The sequence below is a fragment of the Amblyomma americanum genome, chromosome 5 (genome assembly GCF_052857255.1).
Source record: "Amblyomma americanum isolate KBUSLIRL-KWMA chromosome 5, ASM5285725v1, whole genome shotgun sequence".
Classification (NCBI taxonomy): domain Eukaryota; kingdom Metazoa; phylum Arthropoda; class Arachnida; order Ixodida; family Ixodidae; genus Amblyomma; species Amblyomma americanum.
The window spans coordinates 175885310-175907770 of record NC_135501.1 but is presented as its reverse complement, the minus strand read 5'-3'; the positions used below and the strand labels follow the sequence as shown (position 1 = coordinate 175907770).

General features: G+C 48.5%; 1 protein-coding gene across 1 annotated transcript; it reads left to right on the top strand.

The window, feature by feature from the left end:
* Positions 1 to 1493: 1493 nt before the first annotated feature.
* Positions 1494 to 18294, top strand: LOC144134381 (endothelin-converting enzyme 1-like). Its single transcript, XM_077667304.1, has 5 exons — positions 1494 to 1565; positions 2217 to 2669; positions 7142 to 7270; positions 15464 to 17434; positions 18289 to 18294. Exons 1-5 carry the CDS (start codon positions 1494 to 1496, stop codon positions 18292 to 18294), a joined length of 2631 nt encoding a protein of 876 aa, XP_077523430.1.
* The last annotated feature ends 4167 nt before the right edge of the window (positions 18295 to 22461 follow it).

Below are 22461 nucleotides of genomic sequence, written 5' to 3'. Positions count from 1 at the left end.
CTGAAGATCTCCTTGCAGGTCCTATCGCCGGTGCGGTGCGGCTGGCCACACAGCTTGCAGGTGAGGTTGCAGTCGTGTCCCTCGGTTGGGTTGGGGATGCCGCAGCCTCTGCACTTCTCCTCGTTGCTCTCGCATACGTCGGATCGGTGTCCCAGGTCTCCGCACTTATAACATACGTCGTACTTTTTCTTGTACAAATAACAGTTCAAGATGGCACCTAGACACTCGATTTTCCTCGGTACCTCCTTGGTGGTGAATTGGAGCATGATGGTCTTGCTCTGTCCTAGTCGTCTGATCTCCAGCACCTTGGGGTTCTCCTCATGTTCTGCTATCCCCTGCTTGATCTTTTGCAGTGAGGTCGTGAGTCCAATTCCGTGGATGACTCCTCTCGAGAAGTCGTCGGGTACTGCCAGGTGAACGGTCACCTCGTGCATTTTCCCTTCAATGGCCAGATGTGTGAGGCGTAGGAGCTTGTCTCTTGCCTCCGTGCTGGGCGTGAAGAAGACAAAAATGCCTTGCTTTTCGTTCTTGACGAGCTGGCACGCTTTGTTTCATTCAATCTTCGCACTTACATGTATGGCTTCGGTCAGGGTTGGTCCATAGTACTGTTTGACTACCATGCCTCCCTTGGGGCGGAAAATGATTCTCCAGCCATTCTCGGGAAGCTTGACTTGGTTCGAGGCGATCGATTTCTCCGCTTGCTGTTTGACGTTGCGTTTCGCTGATGGTGGTGGGGTGTCTATCAATTTCATTTCTTCTGAGACGAGCTTGGTTTTCCGTGCCCATTTCTCCTCGAGGTTGCATTTGTTGAGTACAGTGATCCAATCTGGGGCGTCGAGCTCGCCCTTTTCGGCGTTGCGACCTTCCACGGCGATATTCATACCTACTGTTGGCCGCCGCACAGCTGACGCGGCGGCACCGGGGGCCTCAGTAAGCCTTAGCCCATGTTAGGCCTAGTGGCCGGCGTTCGGGTTAGCGCGTCGGCACACGACTGGCAGACGTTTGGTTCTAAAATGGCGAAAAATCCGCTTACGGAAAAAACGCTGGTGTCCGCAGAGTCCTCTCAACTTCCGATTGGCGATTTTAACCAGTTCTGGTCGATCCGACAACATTTGCCGCTAGAAATCACTGCAGGAAGACAGAGCCGACGGGACATACGTCCGCTTGCCACGGCCCCCTAGCGGCCGATCGCAGCTCTGCAAGCTTCAAGAAGGTGCCTTCTGGCAAGTACGCATTGCCCTCATTCCTAATGCCATTTGTCTTCAGAGATTTCCACCGGCACTATTGTAAAGACTTCGCGCACTCCCCCTGCCATCGGCTCGTCGATATTTCCTCGCCGCCATCTTCCCTAGTCTAAATCCTTAATACTTAGCCTGCCTCTCTGGCGCAGTGCCCCTTGCGTCTTACTAACGAGCGTGATGACGTAGGTTCAATTTCGAGCTCCGCTAGCACACTTTTATTCAACATAACCTGAAAAGCAATCGTGTGCGGAGATGTCGGTATGCCTTCAGGGTAACCTGAACCACCACCTTGACGGCGATGACAAACGCCTTGGCGACAGTATTGTAAGTAGAAATTCACTGTAGGACACTGGCACCTTGTCGCTTTCTTCAAGTCAAGCTGTCTGTTTCGTGTTCTCTCGAGTTCCACCTGGAAGCGTATCCTAGCTTACCTGTGCAGTTAAAGGCAAAGTTCCCCATGGAAACCCTGGTCTCTTTACAATACTAGAATTCTGAGTGCCGGTGAGGATTAGCACGGGTTTGAGCCCCTTCCTTCGACAAAGGCGGCCGCTTTATTACGTCATGATGACGCCAGAGAGCAGCCGTAAGAAAAGAAATGGACGTTACTTAACGGGCTCTGTTGTCAACTTAAACGCGGCTGCGGCCCATGACGTAATGAACATGACTGTAATGTTAATCGAATGTTCATGCGATGTCTGAGGGCTCCTTCATTTACACCTCATCTTTGCGCGCACCCAGGCGGCCATGTCGAAGTAGCCCAGCCAGCTAAAGCACACCAAAAAAGGCCTCCAGAAGACCCGTCGGAGTGCGAGCAGTGCACACGCTCCTGTGATCTCCATGGTGTAAATTCGCTGTAAATAACGAAAATGTTTTCGCTTTGTTCCGATCGAGTTATCTTTTTCCTTTATGTGATATTTGTGATAAGCGATGTTTTAGGACTCCCTTCATTTGTACTTCGACATTGTATGAACGCAGGTGACCATGTCCAAGCAGGCTGGCAGGCGAAGCAGCAGTGCAAAGAGCCGCCACAAGATAGGTCGCAGCGGGAGCGACGTGAAAGAAGTCACCGGCACCACTGCATCCCACCCCGCGGGCTCCCCTATCGTCTCCAGCGTTCAAGCCGCCAACGACGGGCAAGGAACCAACGCTCCAATACCAACCGACAAGCCGTTGGCCTCCGAAACCGGATCTATGTTGTCGCCGCCGATACCTACTGGAGAGCCGGGCAACAAACAGGAGCTAGATGCTAGGATACCACGCGACATGCTGTTGGCCTCCGGAACCGGAGTTGCGCCATCACCGCCGATACCGGCTGGAGCGCAAGAACACCATCAGCAGCTCGGTGATGCATCGCCACTAGGATCTCCAGCGGATCTCGCAGCGGTGGCGAATGCGACGGAAGCAGCCTCTCCACCCACGGTAACTCAGGTATTAATCCTGAATTCCTTTGATATGCTTCTCTACACAGGGATAGGCTTCTTAGCGTGTCTGAGTTTATAAGTTTCCTTCGTGACAACTGCTGGCCTGTTAGCGCACGAATATCGAACTCAAGGTAGCATAATATGGATTGGTTTGCATCGCAGGTAGTGTAACTTCGGCACTTGGTGTGAATGTCTGGGATCGGCGAAACCGTAGTCAACCACGATTCACTATTGCAAACAAGCAAGCCGAGAAGTGGACTGCGCAGGTAGCCTCGCCTGAACGATAGAGAGGGAACCGACGCAAAGATCAGCAGGCTCGCTGTGTGTGCGAGTAGACGCGCGTCGACATTTCGGTTGTCAGCCTTCGGTTTGAGCAGTCCTCTTTCGTGCAGGAGGCGGTGCCTATGCAGAACGCTGGATGTCAACTGAATTGACGCTGTGAGCTAGTGCAGTGATTGTAAAGGCCCCTTTTGTTATTATTTTTTGAGTTCCGTACCATGCCCTGCAAAGACATGTTTTTCTAGATATCTTGATCAAAATCTTGATCGGAACTTTGCATCAGTGGAGTAAATCACCAATCATTATGCGACGGGATAGCGTGACGTAAACCACTTACAATTTCAATCTAGCCAAGTAATGTTTTTCCCGAGACGTCGTAGCATTGTGTTCAACTCTTTTTGTGCGATGAAAGTCGGTTACTTCCAGGCCAGAAAGCGTTCTCACTCTGCGTATAGCTAAACTTAAGACACAATCTGAGTCCATTTTCAAAGCATAGCGTGAAGAGTCCCAGGATATACAGCTATGCAGTGGGATTAGCGCAAGGAGTGCCGTGAGGGATTTGTGTTCCCTACGGCGGTTCCCTATAGAGAAGCTATAGATTCTTCAGGCGCTGATAAATTATTGGCGGTGATAACTGTTTACAAAAGCTGTTGCTGTCACAAACAGTGCTCGTCCCAAAGCAGCGTAGCGTGATGGGCAAGAGCATGTTGGCCGTACAACTAGTTTAAACGGCCAAACAATAGAATTTGACGATTTGACGTATTTACTGCGTACTGCGCTTGTTAGCATCGGGGCTGCCTAGTTTGTCGCGTTTGGCGTAAGGGCGTCTATGGCCAAAGAGCGCCATGGCACAAGGTATTTTTCGACTAGTCAAGTTGCGGTCAAAGCCCCATTTTCCAAGCAATTCAGCCCTTACTATCCGAGCACTAGGCCAGGGGAAAGCTTGTACCCACTGTATCACCGGTGGGTACCCAGCGGCACTAGGGATCGAACCCCGCACCTCCCGCATATAGCAAGCGGTGTTTAAAGTTACAGAAAATTTTAAAACCGGCGCAGTGTTGGGTAATCGCCTAGTTACTTTCCTGTCAGAGGAGAGTCATACGAAGATTCCATTCAAGTGCCGTTGTATTTTCATTTCATGCAAGAAGTTTTCAGCGCGATGCCCAATATTAGAAGCCACGCATTGCTCTGCGGTCCCAAACCCGCGTTTGCACTTCGTAGAAGCACTTTTGAGACTTAACTGCAGAGTCCCTTTGAATAACTACCCAAGAGCAGGCTTGCGCTGTAAACAGTAAGGAACAGCTGTGTCTTTATACACATTCTGTACAAGGTTGCATCTGTGCGAGGGTAGGCTCTTCAGTCTATGCAGGCGATCATGGAAGATAGCTTGAAGAGAGGAGATAGGCAGAATCGATATTACGCAGGGCTACTGGTGCCACACGGTTGGAAGACATTTGCTGGGAAGCAGCGCAAGCTGTGTGTATATCTACGAATTTTAGAGCCCAGCTTTTAGGCGCCCTTTTCTGCGTTGAGTGACGTGCCTCGGTGTAACCGAGAAAACCAGCTCATCGGAGGATGAAAAAGAGCGAACTCACCGCACAGTGGATAATTAAAGGCGACAGCGAGAAAAACACAAGGAGGAAATCGGTAGCGAAAAGGCAGCTCGCGTGGCGGTGACCCGCGAGAAAAAATGGTCAAGATTGTTCTGGAGAGCTCCCGCCAGCGTGTCTCAGGTGACGGCCCAGGTCCTCCTCTCCGCACGCTTTGACGAAGCGGTGGGCGCGGACTTACGGTTCGAGATGTGTCGAGCCCTCTCGAAAAGTCGGGGTAAGGGAGCTGGGGCTCCTACTCCCTTATTCGGCGCCGCCACACGTTTCTAGATATTTCGCGCTTGGTTTTTTTCACAGCTGTATTGCGGATCGTACACATGCCTCGAGAGTTTCATTAAATGGCTGCCGCCTTCTTTGTGCTACAGTCGTCTCTCCCGTCTTCCCCCAGTATGTCTGAATTAATTCCTTATCGAAATTATGAAGTTCAAACGCAGCTGTACCGGCCATTGCCCGTGGCGTTTTACCGCGACGTTTAAATGAGCATGTGCGCTATCGTTTTTCTCTCGTTTGCGACCGTTTCTACTCGGACAGTGATCTGTGACATTTTGTGCTGAATGGTGTAGCGCAACAGGGTATTGTGTGGTATGGCGTGTAACGTGAACATGTACCCGCGCGACTGATTATCAGTCCCTCGAAATTTTTATGGAATCTGGAAGAAGAGAGGGGAGACGGTGGACAAGGCACTGAATTGCGCTGCAGAACCTACCGAATCCCAAGCAGCGGCAGTAGGCCCCTGCCAGGGGGCGAATTTCATGTCGTTTCCTACAAATAACCTTAGCCTGAGTTGGCATATTTGCTTGCGTCACAGTCACGTGACCAAAGCTGTAATTTCATTTGCAAATGCTCCCAATCAGGATGCTCCAGCGGAGACGCTGAGCATTAAGCTCAGAAACGTCGGATTGCTGGGCTCTCTGCCGAAGCCTAAGCCCAAGTTCGCCACCGTTCGGCAATGCATGATCCCTCTGCAGTCGCCCATAGTTTAAATACAGCCGCAGCTGCGCTCAAAAATCGCTTTACCGAGAAACTTAATCGTCGGCCAATTTTTTTCCTTCCCCAAGCCTCACTGGCTCCAGCAACACCATGCACCAGGTCCCGAAGTGTGGAGTCACTGGAAATAGTGATGACGCCGACAATAGAAATGGAATCACAATAGAATTCTTATGTTATCCCAGCCTTCGCGGGAGTACAATTGGAAACTTCATCGTATTCTCTCCACGGTCATATAAGCAAGGGCGATCAGTGCCGATTTCGTCTGCAGAATAGAGATGAAACATTTCAGAAATTTTGAAATCTGTCTTTTTGTTTTTGTTCAGAAGTGTTTGATGTTTTGCAAGTAAACGAGAACGGGTGTTATTAGGCACATTTAATTTCTAACTCTGAATTAAGTAAAGTGTTATACTTTTTGCGCAAACACAACGACGCTGCAGAACATTTGAAAGGATTGGTGGGGAAGTTACTTGCAGTACAGTCGATTCCCAGCATTGCGTTAGTCTGACTTGTTACTGCTCGGTAGGAAAATGCCTGCTTGTACGCATTTTCCCGTTTTGGGGTTCGGGTCGACACACAGTAGTGTTAGCATGCGCTCTCCCTTGAGCCTGTTTCGCGAAGCTTCGAATGCGCATTATCGAACTTGAGCAGTTTACTTAAAGTCACGGAGAGGATGAAGAACTTCGCAGTAGCCGATTTCCAACGGTCTTATCGGTTGATTGCTGTAGACCTTGCCTCCATGTGGACGTCTCCAGGTGGTAGGCAGACTCCCACAAAGCTCAATTAGACCAACGTTTACAGGACGTAAATAGGCGACAATGCGCAGAAAACCCAGTGTAAAAATTTGGCAGCTTTTTCTTTCTTCTGGGCAACGAAAGAAGCTTTCAGAGCTTTAGCTCTGCTGGTCACCTTTTGAGTCTCCAGGTTATGCCAACTCCACGGATAGAATTCAAGATGTCGTCCTCCAAGTGCTTGCCATGGTAACCGAGGTGGTTACTTAATGGAATAAGATAATAGGCGACAGCAGGTTGCCAGACCACCACAACCCGAACACAATGGCGATCCGGTACATATATCCCAGTCTGGCAGGCGTCAGAGTCGGCCGCTTAGTCCCCACAATCGTGTGAAATTTCGGGGCGAACCGTTTTCCGCAGAATGTTCCGGATGGTGTCATAGGATTCAGCGTTTCGTGCATCATCAACTTACTGGTTAGAGCCTAGCTCGCGGCAAAGATTGGAACCGGCGACCTACGTGCACCCAATTCCGCGCTTTACTTATCTTCATATGAATATTGCGTCTCAACTGCTTATCGCAGAGTGTTCAGGGTGGTGGCATAGAACTTCGCGTTTCGTGCGGAATGAAATTATTAGAAAAGTTAGTCTAGCTATCGTCATGGATTTTATCCGGCCACTTATGTCACGTGTGTTAACCCTCGATATTCGATCGCTGCGTCAGCTTCAGCTCATTTTTTTCCCAAGTTTTTAAAGATTTTTTGAGGCGCTCACCTCTGGACTGCGGAATAGATTATCTTTATAATCTCATTTGAGTTCACTCAGGTATCCTTACCTTCGTCCTTCAATGCGGCTCCTCTATTTGCATGCAGCCTGCTTCCGGCAACGACGACCAGGACCACATGAAGAACAATTTCTCACCGCGCACTGCCAAGCGCAGGTCCACGGCAGCGGCGCTCCAAATCTCTTTGAAGAATCTCGAGGAAATGGCGAGTGGGACGGTGAGCGCCCTTTTTCCTTCCCTCGGTTTGACCGCGAAGAAGGCCTTAAAGGCCCCCCCTTAACGGTGGAGCCGGGGTATGCAGAAATACTTAACCACTACAGAGGACGGAAATTAAATACCCCCCACGCCACACATCGCTCACACAACACGAGGCAGTGAGCTGGCGAAGAATGCACGCATGTACATTTTTCAACCTGCACACACTACACAAAATGTTCCCTACCCAGTACAGGGATACATGTCCGTGGTGCGGGGCAACCCCCACGTTATACCTCATCACGTGGGAATGAAAGCGTAATTTCGCATTCCATAAAGTAAATAACCCAAGTGCGGAACAATGGGAGGGTCTGCTCACCAGCAGCAAGCTCGCAGCCCAACGGGCAATTGTGCAGCACGCCTGCGAGGCAGCAAGACTCAGCGGTGCCCTGGAATAGGGGCGCCGACCTTGTGAAGCGGCCAGGTCTGACGACATGAAGACACCGGCCCACCGCCAATCTCTCTGATATATAGAGCAATATAGTTTTCCATTCCTTTCCATTCCTTCCCGATGTTCCATCGCGAAATAGAATGCAATGCCTTTTCTGTTATGAATGCGAACCCCACGTCATCACAGATGCGGCCAGCCACGCAATAGACACCTTTAGCATACCATGTACCGTGTTACCGTTACCGGTACCGGAGTACGCGTACAGTGTTCTAGAGGGCTTCAAGAACACTGTAGTAGCGGGAGCCCGCGCGCAGCCGATGCGCACGCGCATATCGCCTTGACGACCCCAGATGGCGCCAGGCACCGGGCAGCTGCACGCGCCCGTTCATCACAGGGACCATTCAGCGCGGGCGCCTGGAGGTGGGCGGTCTCCCGGTACGCCGGTAACGGTAATAATAATTATTATTATTACACGGTATGCTGAGTGTGTGTACCTTGGATTGTTCTTGGAAGTTGGTATAACGGCTGTGTTGAGATAAGAGCGGTAATCGAGGTCCCATGGTCATTCATATTTGTCAATGTAACTTGTAGATGTCACGGGAAAATGTGTCCACACAAATCTATAGTAGGAAAAATATATTTCAGGACCTGGAAAGCGCCGCTCTTTCAATTTCGCACAATCGGTAGTTTGGATCCGCGTAAAAAAAAGAAAGTTTGTGGAATTTGAATATTTTTGCAGTAATTCTTTATACACTTTGCTATTTGAAGTAATTCAAAGTAATTTTCAGCTCCTGTTATATTGCAGGACAAGAATCGCAGTCATTCATGGAAAATTAATGCATTGCAGTTAAGGCTGGTTTTAGGACAGCAATAGGACAAGGAGTACCAGCTTCAGGCTGAAATTTTTTCTCAGTATTAATCTCTCCGTTTCACTATCGCGCACGAAATTTATACTTGTAGACCGCTCAGAGGACTTTCAGTTAGGGTTTGAAATCATCCGAAATTTTAGAACTGAAAAAAATCGAACTTGGATGGAGATATCAAACAAAACAACATGGCCTATTTTCTTTAAAATTTTCGTCAAAGACCCTTAATGCCTAAAGAGTAATAAAAAGTGTTGCAAAATATTGGTTCCTACTATAATAGACGGTCTTAATGCAAGCGATATTTCTTCCAGTTATCATAAATACATTATGCCCGTTAAAAAGAGTAATGGGCACTAATTCGACCGAGAACTGAGATGAACAGACCGTATGTTGTTTAAAATACTGGAATGTTTGTAGCGGCGCTGGCTGGCCGGGCTGGTTGCTGAAAGTGTTCTCTGATGCGCGAGGTAGATCTTCAGCGCCGCTGGCGATGCCAGTGCCACTACAGATGCTCCCCCCCCCCCCCCCCCCTAGCGCGATGCGCGATAAAGGAAAAAAAACGAAGGGATTTATGTACAAGGCCCGTGGAGGGCCTGGAGATATGGGTGAGCACATAATGCCCAGAGAAAAGCGAAGGTCGAAATTCCTAGTGGGAGCGCCGGCGTTGGGTTCAGGCCTCAGGAGGGCGGACAATGCTGAAGGGCGGTGGCCGAGGAAGGGCCACGGGGCAGTAGGACACAGAGTTACGGAGGCCAAATGGCATGCGGAGGTATTCGAAGAGGCCGAATGGTGTCATGATTACAGTTATGGGTACGTCCGATGGTTCAACAGGGGTTTGGTGGCAGGCCTTGACGAGATCAAGTTTAGAGAAAATTGTAGCGCCATGCAGCGCGGCGGTAAAGTCCGCGATGTGAGGTAGGGGATGACGGTCCGGAACAGAGGCGTTGTTGAGGGCCCGGTAATCACTACAGGGACGCCAGTCCCCTGGGGATTTTTTCGGTACCATGTGGATAGGGGATGCCCATGGGCTAGATGAAGGTGGGATAATGCCGAGCTCCAGCATGTATTAGAACTCGTTGCGGGCGATCTGTAAACGGTCTGGAGCAAGGCGACGGGCTCGAGCGTGGGTGGGTGGGCCAGTGGTCACAATGTGATGCTCGGCCTGGTGTTTGACGGGCAGTAAGAAATTGGAAGGACGGAGCAGAGATGGGTATTATCCAGGAGGGTTTCGTAGGCCGATTGTTGTGGGCTGGGTATACTGGCAAGCGGTTCTCGACGACGGAGGCCCTGAACAGAGAGTTTCGTCGTGCCGTCTACGAGACACTTGGTATGCATGTTGACCAGCAGATTGTAGTGGCGCAGAAACTCAGCTCCGAGCATGGGGTAACGTACGTCCGCGACGAGGAAAACCCATCGGAAAACATGTCGGAGGCCCAAATTGAGTGAGAGCACGTTCACCATACGTAGCGTCGAGGGTGAGGTTGACGACTTGTAGCGATCGGCCGGTGCGGCGAGAAGGTGCGGATGTAATGCTGCAGGGAGGACGCTCACCTCTGCTCCGGTGTCGACAAGAAAACGGAGGGCCGAGATCTGTTCGCGAATGAAGAATAAGCGGCTGTTTTCCGGGGAGACACCACTTGCCGCCTCTAGTGGTGTCGTGGGAAGTTTCCCTGGAAGCGACAGGGAGGGGTACACCGATGCGCTGCATCACCAAATGTACGGTGATACCAGCACTCGCTGGCTTGAAGAGGTGAGGTAGCACTACGTCGGGAAGATGAGGCCCTGCGACGGGAAGGCGAAAGAGAGCGGGAGGTCGACAGTGCGGCGATTTGGTCGGAGAGACGTGTAATCTGTGCTTGGAAGTCGTCACGGTGGCTCTGAAGGTCCATGTGGGAGGGAAGAGATGATGGCGGGGTGGGGGGCAGGGATACTGCGCCGAGAGAAAGTGTGGAGCAAGAAACGTCCATGACGGAATCCGCCAGCTCAGCGAGCTTCTCCAAAGACAACCCCTGGGCGTGCACAAGCAACAGGCTGACCGACGACGGTAAACGCTGAATGAAAAACTCACGCAGGAAGGCTTCGTCGAAGGTGGCAGCCTTGTCGCCCAGGAGCTGCTGGAGCCGCCGCAACAATTGTGTTGGTTTGCGGTCCCCCTGTTCTTCGGAGGAGATAAGCTGCTGCAGGCGGCGATGTTAAGAGACGGCTGTTCGCTTGTTGAGCTCTGGAGCCAAAGTGTGAAACGGGGCTGAGGCGGGTGGATTTATGAGGACGTCGCGGACTTCGGCAGCAATCTCAGGTGGTAGCGACGCAGCGACGTGATGAAACTTCTGCGCTTGGCTGGTGATGCGGCCAATAGTGAACTGGCTGTTGACTTGAGCGAGCCAGAGCTGAGGATCGGCCGGCGAGAATTGGGAAAGGCGAAGGGACAGCGCAAAGACTGCACCGGAGGGTCCGTCACCGGGCATGGCGGAGGCATTGTCGTCGGCGTTGGCCATGGTGAGGCGGGCGTTCGAGCGGACGTCCGGAGTCACCAGTATGTGGTGGGGAGTCCACATTTATTGAAGTCCCGATAGCCGCGGCGGTGACTCGGCGGAGCGGGCTGTTGACGTTGCTGGCTGGCCGGGCTGGTTGCTGAGAGCGTTCCCTGATGCGCGAGGCAGATCTCCTTCAGCACCGCTGGCGATGCCAGCGCCGCTACATGTTCTCAGCATTTACCTCATAAGTTTGCTTTTTAGCCCAAATTTAATTGCGTTCAACGCTAATATAAAACCTCTCTTTTGCACGGTCTCTCCAGGTATTGCTAATGGCAGCGTAAACAAACATTTTGTCCTTTCTAACTTCAATGGTCAAATGTTATGTATTTTATTGTTTAGTAATTGTAAGTATTGCTCAGTTCGTACATTTTCTTTTATTTAACCACCTTAACCTCCGAAGCACCCGCCGCGCAGGCTCAGCGGTTGGTGCGCTTAACTGCTGAGCCAAAGTACCTAGGTACTGGTTAGCAATGCAGGCCCTGACGCCTAGTTCATGCTGATATACATTCCGCTGATAACAGTCAGGGACCACGGCCTCATGAATGGAAAGATAAACGCTAAAGCGGCGATGTCCACTGTGACGTCAGTGCACGTTAAAGATGCCCGGGTGGTACAAGCTATTCCGGAGCCCTTCACAGCGGCAACTCTTTCTGTCTTTCTTCTTTCACACGTACCTTCCTCATTTTCCTGACGGCGTGGTTAAAACGTCCACACAGAAGCGAGACTGCCTCTCCTGGGTAGACAGTGGCGAAATCGGTGAGCCCTGCGATAAGTTCTAACGCAGTCAAAAGTCACAGCAAAGCTAAGGCAGCCCCTCGGCTTACATTTGGCGATGCCATTCGACCTTAAATTCGTCATAATTTGTCAAAATCTTTGGTGGTGCGAGCAGAGCGCGTTTCGGACTTCCGGTTTTCAATTTCCGATGTCTGCAGAGGTCATTATCCTTCGTATAGTAAAATAAAATTCCATGTCTCACTTTCCCAGCAAACTTCCTCCTCGTCTCCAGGGAATGAATGGGTTCTCGTCAATCGGCTGTTGAGCCCGAGGGCGCGAGTTCAATCTTAGCCACTGCAACCTTGCATGGGAGGGGGCTTAAGGCAAGACACCAGTGCCCAGTACCATCAGTGGACGTTTGAAAAGCCAGATGGTTGAAATTGCTCTGGAGCCGGCTTCCGTCACTATGAACGGTATGGACTCAGTGGAAGAGGCGACCACCGGTCTGGCCGCGTGCACCTTCAAGGTTCCAGGCGTCATACTAAAACACTCTCAGGCGACCTGCAGAAATATTCACAAATGTGTGATCTCAACCAAGCTTCTTCGAGAGCAACGAGAACCCCTCAGGCATCTACGTCGTCTGGACCCTGGACCACAAGTGTCTGACGAAAAACGCTTCGGATGATTCGACTTTACATCCCCACCACCAGGATAACAGAGCGAAAACGTTCTCCATGGTTCAATGTTACACTAAAGCGTTTAAATAATAAGAAAAAGCGTCTTTTCCGTTATGCCAAGTTATCTAACACCAAATGTGCCTGGAACAAATACCACGCCACTGCCAAGCAATATTCCGATCTCGCTACGCAAACTAAACTCCGGTTTTTTTCCACTACCCTCCCTGCAATGTTACAAAGCAACTCTAAACGCTTCTGGAAAACAATCATCCCGACGTTTATAACAATATTTCTCTCATTGAGAGCACTGGCTCACCAGTCGGCGTATCCGATGTACCCCATGTCTTGAACCATGCATTCTCTTCAGTTTTTACTAATGAAACAACTCGTGATGTCCCTGATCCCGCGCCTTTGCCGCATCCACCAATGGATGGCATCACCTTCAACGCACATGGTATTGTTAATATTATCGACTCTATAAAATTTTCAGCTTCCTGCGGTATCGATAGAATTAATTCCTAAGTCTTAGAGAATACTAAACATGTTTGCAGTCTTATTCTTTCCCTCATTTTTCAACAGTCGGTTGATACAGGCTCCGTTCCACATGACTGGCGAATTGGGAAGGTTATTCCAGTTTTTAGGAAAGGTGACATATCATCACCAGGTAATTATCGACCTATTTCACTTACCAGTGTATGCTCTAAGATCATGGAACACGTCATTTACTCTAAAGTTGCCACATTTCTAACATCGGTCAACTTTTTTAATCCAAACCAACACGGATTCCGGAAAGACCACTCATGTGAAACTCAATTAGCATTGTTCCTGCATGACATTCATTCCTATCTTACTCACACGTTCTTTCAGGAGTACCCCAAGGCACAGTTCTTGGCCCCTTGCTCTTTCTAATATACATTAAAGATTTGCCTTCCACAGTAACATCTAGCATCCGCCTTTTCGCGGATGATTGCGTACTCTACCGCCCCATAATTAACGCCGAGGATGCTTACATCCTCCAAAATGACCTGGATAACATACAGCAGTGGTGCACTACGTGGCTAATGTCCCTAAATACTAAAAGACTGTGCAAATTTCTTTTCACCGCCGCCGAAATTATACTCCGCCTACTTAAAAAATTAACGATACTGCATTATTTCCGCTCACTCTTTTAAGTATCTTGGTATTAACCTTGCTAGTGACTTATCATGGTCTTGCCACATTAACCACATTATAAACTCATCTAATCGAGCAATTGGGTATCTCCGGCGTAACCTCCGCATGACACCTTCTTTAAAATTACTAGCTTAAAAACATTTGTGAGACCTAAACTTGAATACTCTTGCGCAATATTTGACCCCCATCAGACTAACCTTACCTCAGCCCTTGAATCTGTTCAGAATCGGGCCACTCGCTTTATGTTTTCAAACTTCTCGCGATACTCTAACATATCCGCCTTGATGTTCCAATTAAAACTTCCTTCTCTCGCTTCCCGTCGCCGAATTTCACGGTTCTGCATTTATCACAAGTTTTTCCATTGTTCACCCCGTGACAGCAAGCTAATTCTACCAGTACGTCGAACACTCCGCACAGGCCATACAAACAGCGTCATCCCGCATCGTGCCCGCACTGCTACTTTTCAGAAATCATTTTTTGTTCACACAGCTCGCGACTGGAATGACCTTCCCTCGGATTTAGCACTAATACCTGATCCAGCCCATTTCAAGACTGCCATCGAGGAAGCCAAGTCATCGTCTTGATTCCCATGTAACATTCATTGTTAACCGCTGTTCTTGCGCCCACTCCTCATGTAATGTCTCGTCCGGGACCCTTGAGGTTCAGATAAATACATACATACATACATACATACATACATACATACATACATACATACATACATACATACATACATACATACATACATACATACATACATACATACATACATACATACATGCATGCATGCATGCATGCATGCATTCATGCATGCATACATACATACATACATACATACATACATACATACATACATACATACATACATACATACATACATACATACATACATACATACATACATACATACATACATACATACATACATACATACATACATACATACATACATACATACATACATACATACATACATACATACATACATACATACATACATACATAAATAAATAAATAAATAAATAAATAAATAAATAAATAAATAAATAAATGATGCTAGGGTCCGGGAACACGCTCTAAATGCATCACCGCCGGACGCGTCGTGTTAATGAACGGCGTTCTCAGAAATAACTCGGACATTCCACAAGACCTCAGGGTTAACAGGATGTTTCTACTCTTCCCCTTTCCCCAGGCTGAGGAGGAAAAAAGGAGTCATATCCAGGACATACAGAACAACTTCTTAATCCAAGCAATCTTGCTCAAAAGGATGCACCCCCCCCCCCCCCCCCCACGTGCTACGAATTCAGCTGCAAGCATTTTAAGGTGCCCAACACACTGAGCTAACCACTGTGGGAGTGTGTCGGACATGAGGTACGACGTTCCCAAGCATCAACCATCCGAAGAGCTGTAGGAGTTCGGGCTGGCCAGTCCCGGCCCTGACGTCTAGCTCATACTGGTACACATTCCGCGGCTAACAGCCAGGGCCCACGGTTTGCTGAAATGAAGACACCGCCCGCCTAAGGCGGAGACCATTGCTTGCTCATTTGGGCCATAAAGGTTACTAGCACTATTTCCACAATGTTACCACTTTCTATCCTTCCTTCAAAACATCCATCCATTATTCAGGGCACGTTGAGGTGTCCACCGAGACGTGACACAGGTACTGCGCGATTCATTACCTGAAAACCATTTATTTCTGCTATTCTATCCAGTTTATTACCGCGTTGATGATATTAATGCCCTAGGCAGATCGCCAAATTAATGCCTTAGATATTTATACTGTTTTGTTTTTCCTCGCAGGCCAGATCGCCAATGTCTACGATCATAGGACGGACATTTTCCAACAATAAGAGGACAACCCTGACCATTATTGCTGGTGCTGCGGCATTCGCTATCGTGTCCTTAATAATCTTCCTGACCATGTCAAGAGGATTATCGAACACCCGCGAATTCTGTCGCACCGAAGACTGCGTTCGGCACACGACGCTGCTCACCCAGTACCTGGATTCGACTCGTGATCCCTGCAATAACTTTAGAGACTACGTATGCTCCGCATGGCACTCTTCATCCGACTACAGTGAGCAGGTCACGTCAGTTATGGACAGCCTGCGGTATTCCTGGTACAAGGACTTCAGGGACATCCTTATGCAAGGATCGCTCAAGATCCCTGCCGGAAGAAAACCGCTGGCCATGTATGACATGTGTATCAGTGGCTACAAGTCGGGCGCTTCCCAGCTGACCCCGTTCCTAGAGTTCCTCAAGAGGGGCGAGCTAACCTGGCCGGAGCCCCCCAGGGTGCTCTTTGAGCCGCTTTCCCTGGCTGTCTACCTCGCTTACAGATGGCAGTCGCCGTTCTGGATATCAGTCAGCGTCCTGGAGCCTACATCGTCGGGAAGGCGCCGCATACTAGTGAGTCCAGGGTTGTACCTGCCCATCGTGCGGAAGCAGCACCGAAGCGCCAGACTCACCTACGTAAAATACTGGGAGCTGTTTCTTGTTCATCTCTATCCAGACGCCACCACTCGACCTCCCATTAACGTTACTGACGTCGAAAATGTACGGGACGTGGAGAGAGACATCTTTGAATCCATTTACTCGGTTATAAGCTCGGAGAAAATGCAACCTGCGTTGTTCCCGTTTGGCGAACTCAAGAAACATGTACCAATCGCCTCAGTTAGTGGCTGGGTGGAGGCTTTCCAGCTCGGGCTCTCTATAGAGCCTGACCTTACTCTTCAGGACTATCTTGTTGTCAGCGACATGGCGCTCATCAGAACATTAGCCGAGCTTTTCGTAAAGTACACCGCAAGGCAGCTGAACAGACACCTAATTTGGCTTATGGTGCAGTACTATTCCCCCCTCGCTGGCTACGAGTTCCTCAAGATCCACTACGGCAGCGAGAGGAAAGCGGCAAAGTACCTGTTAGCTTACTGCGCACACCGTGTAGAAGTCTCGTATAAGGACCTGGTTCTCGCCCTGGGCTTCTACTCGCTCTTCACGGCTGAAGACATCAGAACCATCGACACCGGTTTCGATACCCTTGTCACAGAGGCCGTGAAAAAGATCGACAGTTGCAAGTGGATGGACAAGGAAAGCAAGGTTCGCGCGACCAGAAAGCTGACCGCGGTGAAGAAGGCGCTTTGGCCGCCGGCGCCTGCCCTCGACAAGGATGAACTTGAGAGAGTTTATGCCAAGTTCCCTGAAAAGGCGGATACTTTCTTCCGGTACTGGGCCTTGACCAGTATTGCCGCAGTGAGAGCTAACTGGACCCGCGAGTATCTGGAAGCCTTCCGACTGCGATGGAACAACCTGCCGGACTATGTCGGCTATGATTACGTCCTAAACAGCGTGGAACTGGCAATTGCGGTCGCCACGCCGCCTGCGTACTACAGGAATGGCACAAAAGCCATGCTGTACGGAGGGCTCCTTTTCCTCATGGCGATGCAGCTGGTGCGTGCCATAGACACCGAAGGTGTGAAGTGGACACCAAATGGAACTGCGATCGATACTATCTTGACAGAGTCGACGCATACCACGTACCTCGAGAAGGCTAACTGCAACATTGGCGCGGGAAACAGGAGCGTCTTTCCGGAGATACCCGCCCTAGATATCACGTATTCTGCCCTCATGACCTCGCATCTTCTCGAAGAGACCGAAACTTTGCCTCTGAGCGAAGACCTGCCAGCCGACAAGGTCTTCTTCATGACGGTGTGCTATCTAACATGTGCCGAGTCGTCTGGCCAGTACCCACTTGCGGCGGACTGCAACAAGTTGGTACAGAGCTCTGAATATTTTTCTGAAGCTTTCAAATGCCCGAAAGGATCTAAAATGAATCCGGAGAAGAAATGTTCTTTTTTTACATGATGTGTCCTGGACACTGGGCAGTATACACAGCAGGTGATCGGGTCACTACACAAAGGTACCTAATATTTTTGTGAATGTTGATGTGATTTTTCTGTTGTGGCGACATGTACGCAAGGATCTTTCCTGGTTGCAAACCATTTAGCATGAACACCCTCATAAATACTTTAGGAATCTCTTTAGCACTGGGTTTAGATACGGAGTACTTAGATTATTTGCTTTTTTCTTTAATGTTTTGCTTAGTTTTTGTGTGACTCTAGAATCACCCTGCTAACGTTTACACATGGAACGTAAGGAATTCATCCACGTCTGTGATATAACACTTGATATAACAAAGCATTGATTTATATGTCAGATTTCATTCCTTTTGTTTATGACGTAAAAATAAGTGTGACGTCCATTCTTGCTTTTACTTTCTACTGAATTTTGGACGCGGTTCCAGTCAACTATACAACTCGCGTTGTGACAAGGAATTAATAGATCTTGTAAATTCCAGTACCCGCTATTTTTGCTTGTGTCTTTCATTTACATATAGAGTGGTGAACTGGAAACGAACTGGACTCTACAACTCGAATTTTAATTGTCCGCTAAGTTGTGAAAACCTCCTCTGCATTTGCTGTGGACGTGAAGTTTTCGGCACTAGATTGGTTGGAACATCAAAGGAGCTCTCCTCTTTCACCCTGAAATTAGTCGGAGGGCACAGTAAGAATGTGCTTTTCGATTACACTTTATACAAACGTGCTGTGTTCCCTACACGCGAAATTCAGGTGTAGCTGCGGTGTGTTAAATATTATTCGAGAAGGGTAAAAGTGCTAGTGTTTGATGCATTCCTTCAAAGAAAATGACTCCGCCAGATTTAACACTGCTGTAGATCTCCGATCATGAGAAAGGCAATTGCAATGAGGATCATTCACATGGAGTGACTTATTCAAGACGTTGTACTATGATATGTGCATCACCCCTCTGGAAGCCTCGCGAAGCGCAATTGCTGCGTGTAAATGCGGCCATGGTAGAGGGTAGCATTGCCATTTAAGGAAGCCTGCATGCATGCCAGTCCTTCGCTGTAATTCGTGGTCTGTAGTGTGCCAGAGCACCAGCGTGATTTTTGGCAGGCGTTGTTCTACCTTGCATTGTGGATTCATAGCGGCGCTGTTATACAAAGACTTGTTGCTCGAGCTAACGAGCGCTTTTCTCCCCGCTCTCTGTCATGTATGTGTAAAAAAATGCATTTTGTTATTCAGTTTTTTTCCGTGTGTCATTTGTGCTTGAGGTCTGAAATGATAACAAGTGTGTTTCAGTCCAACGCTTCGCGTCTGAGCGTCTGAGGAGGCAGCTCTTCCGACAATAATCATTCAGGCGATACTCGCGCGCTTATGGTTTCTGACTTTACTAAAAGAAAACTGCATATCTTAGAGGAGCTTCACGCTTGATTCCATTCCCCAGAATGCACAGAAAAACTCGCTAAGCAGTGCCACTCTACGGGGAAAGGAGGCAAGGTAGAGGTGGTCATGTGGTAACCATTCAAGACAGATCGGTTTCGGCATAAAGGTCACCGATGATTATTAAGGTACGAGTGTGGCGTGTCGAAGTAGTTCACCTTTTTTATGAGTGTCAGGGCTGATTACGAACCAGGCCATGGGAAACAATAGGCGGCTGCCGAGTCAATCCTCTGTAGAGCGGCTGATTCTGCATAAAACACAAACGTGTTTCCGTGATGATAATCTTATGGGAATTGCCAAGACTAGGCTAGCAATGTAACATTTTTACCAGCCCCAGATTCTGGAATCTGTTCAGATAATGAAATCAGGGGGCACGTTTTCATGCTTTTAATATTCCGCTATCGAAGGATGTTCGCGGCGCGATATGATGGACTGCGAATATTGGTGGTTTTCTGTCGCCTCGTTAATGACATCCTATGGAATCAAGAGGAAAAAGTGGGCTTGGGCATGTAATTCGAAGGGAAGATAATCGCTGGTCCTTTAGAGTAACGGTGTGGATTGCAAGAGAAGACAAGCGTAGCAGAGGGCGGCAGAAAGCTAGGTGGGCAGATTATATTAGGTTTATTTCGGGGATACGGTGACCGCAGCTGGCAAACGACAGAGTTGAGAGACTTGGGAGAGGCCTTTGCCCTGCAGTGGGCGTAGTAAGGCGGATGATGATGTTCTTGTTATCCTCCTACTATGGCACATGCCCACATAGGAGACTGTCCAAGAATTGTGGGGCGGGGGGGGGGGTGAAGGAGGGGGGGGGGGCAGAGAGAGTTTGGTTTTATTTGGTTTTATAGGGGTTTAACGTCCCAAAGCAACTCAGGCTATGAGAGACGCCGTAGTGAAGGGCTCCGGAGATTTCGACCACCTGGGGTTCTTTAACGTGCACTGACATCGCACAGCACACGGGCCTCTAGAATTTCGCCTCCATCGAAATTCGACCGCCGCGGCCGGGATCGAACACGCGTCTTTCGGGCCGGCAGCCGAGCGCTATAACCACTCAGCCACCGCGGCGGCCTGAGAGAGAGATTTTCAGGTAAATATTTCCTCGACGAAAATAAAATGAATGGTAAGGAAGGAAGAAGTAAACAAAAGGAACAACGAAATGAAACCAGAAATGCATAACTCACGCAGGACATCGGGACTGATGTTTATAGCCGGGCAGTTAAATGGTAATGATAATTATAAGAAGAAAAATATTGCAAAAATAAAAAAACCAAAAAGTTTACACGGTGGCCGTCTTGACTCCATTGAAAAATTTTTTTACGGCGCTAAAAACAGACTTGCGGCTGTACCCAAGTATGGTGGCTCCAAACGACAATATGATTGGGCTGCTCAAACAAAGGCCAAGCTGTTGTAGTGGTTTCACTAAAAGCCGTCTTCTCATCATGGTGTACCAGCGACAAAACAACAAAAAAATTGTCTATGGTTTCGGGCTCATCACAGAATAGACAGACGGGATTAAGCGCCAACCCAGACCTGTGCAAATAAAAATTTAAGGGTGTGATCAGGCATCGGAGCCTTGAGATACCTCAACCTGCCGTGAATGCCATGATTGCCTGCTCCACGAATACCTCAGGTGCAGGTAATCACCAGATCTTAAAAGAGATCCAGTTGTCATTCTTAACAAACTCTGTCTCCGAAACCTCGCTGCTGTAACTTATGCTGTAGCCGGAACTATAATTAGCACGGGGCCATTGAGGGACGCCTTTGCCAGGCAGTCCGCAACTTCATTGGCTGTCACACCGCTATGACTTGGCACCCATATCATGTGAACAAGGCTCAAATGCGGAGGGAGTAATGAATGGAAGGTGTTTAGGATTTGCGAATCTACAGCGGAAGCAAGGGACGAACACAAAGAAAGAGAGTCTGTAATGACAGCCACTGAACAGAACGCTGGCTCTAGTTTGCGAGGTGCAAGGACCACCACCAGAAACTCCACTTGGAAAATTGGGGTGTAGTCGGGAATCCGCCCAGAAAAAGACCAATCTAGAAGCGGGCAATATATTACCGCCCTTGCCTTTTCATCGCATTGGGAGGCGTCAGTAGCTATCGTTAAGTTAATAGGTAGGCTTTGTAAATGGTCTTCTAATAATCCATTGAAAATTTGGGGTGGCAAATGCTTAGCGTTTTTCGGGAAAATGTCATCACAGACAATTTCTACAGAGTACCCAGTGGTGTTTGTCGGAAGGATGTTATACAAAAGAACATTTAATGGTTCAAGCAAATTTTCCACCATAACTATCAGCGGGGTATCAAATCTAGGCCAGTGGACTGAAAAAAAAGGAGTCGGCTGGCAACAAAAGCAGACAAGGAGCGGTGTAAATATGATTCATATATCCTTAGTTACGGCCGAACAGTTATTAATTGAAATTTAGATGATAAAGGAGGAATACGGGCGTTAAGATAAATCACGTTATGGGCCAAACGTTCGGTGAGGCCAAGGCACAACCGAAGCGCTTCCCGCTCCAAAAGAACGAGCGGGCGAATTTTGTAAACAGCCGTACCAGAAAACAGCACAGACCCAAATTCTAAAATTGGTCGGACATACAAACATATCTCATCAAAACGGCATCTCTCCCCATTCCAGACCGGGGATTACTTAATCTACGCAACATGCCCACAACACGAGCCCCTTTCGCTGCGACGTGGTCAATGTGAGAGCGCCATTTGAAGCTGTCATCATAAATGACACCAAGATATTTTAATGACTTAACTTGAGGAATATTTTGTCGCTGGTAACTGAGATGATCTTTCGTTTGAAAAACAAGTACAGCGCACTTGTTTACATTTAAAGTGAGACGTAAGTCACTCTACGAACTTTCAAGCAAATTCAGGTACGATTTCAGGCGCACACAGAGAGGTTGAATGTCAGCTGCAGCAGTGAAAAATGCAATGTCGTCCGCATAGACGTACGTGTGAATGTTTTGATGGCTGGGAATAGAGCTGATTAGAATATTAAAGAGCACAGGTGACAAGACTGCCCCTTGTGGAACACCTCTGGATTGTTTATATCTTAGAGAATTCACACCATTTAGTAGACAAAAAAAACTGTTTTCAAGGAACGCAGATATCCACGCAAGTAAGTAATTCGGAAACTGCAGAGTATGTAATCTTTGCAATAATATGTAATGTTCTACGCTGCCGTAAGCTTTGGATACGTCTATTGTCACGAACGCAGCATGCATTTTTTGGTGCCGCGCAAGACGAATACGACTCTCAAGCTCGCTGTGAGCATTCCATATGGAATATTTTTGATGGAAACCAATTTGACGGGGACTAAGGATATTATTGTGGTCAACAAACTCCGAAACACGTAGGAGTCTGACACTTTCAATTAACTTAACCACATTTGATGTCAATTAAATGGGTATAACATTATCCAGAGAACAGCCATCACCATTGTTTTTGGGTAAAGGGATCAATCTTGCGATTTTCCACTCAGGAGGAATC

Bases quoted from the DNA above. Each gene is read 5' to 3' on its own strand.
- LOC144134381 (XM_077667304.1), top strand. From the start codon at position 1,494: ATGTCGGTATGCCTTCAGGGTAACCTGAACCACCACCTTGACGGCGAT. The intron at 2,670-7,141 runs GTATTAATCCTG...ATTTGCATGCAG, and splicing joins CTCCACCCACGGTAACTCAG to CCTGCTTCCGGCAACGACGA. The intron at 7,271-15,463 runs GTGAGCGCCCTT...TTTTCCTCGCAG, and splicing joins AGGAAATGGCGAGTGGGACG to GCCAGATCGCCAATGTCTAC.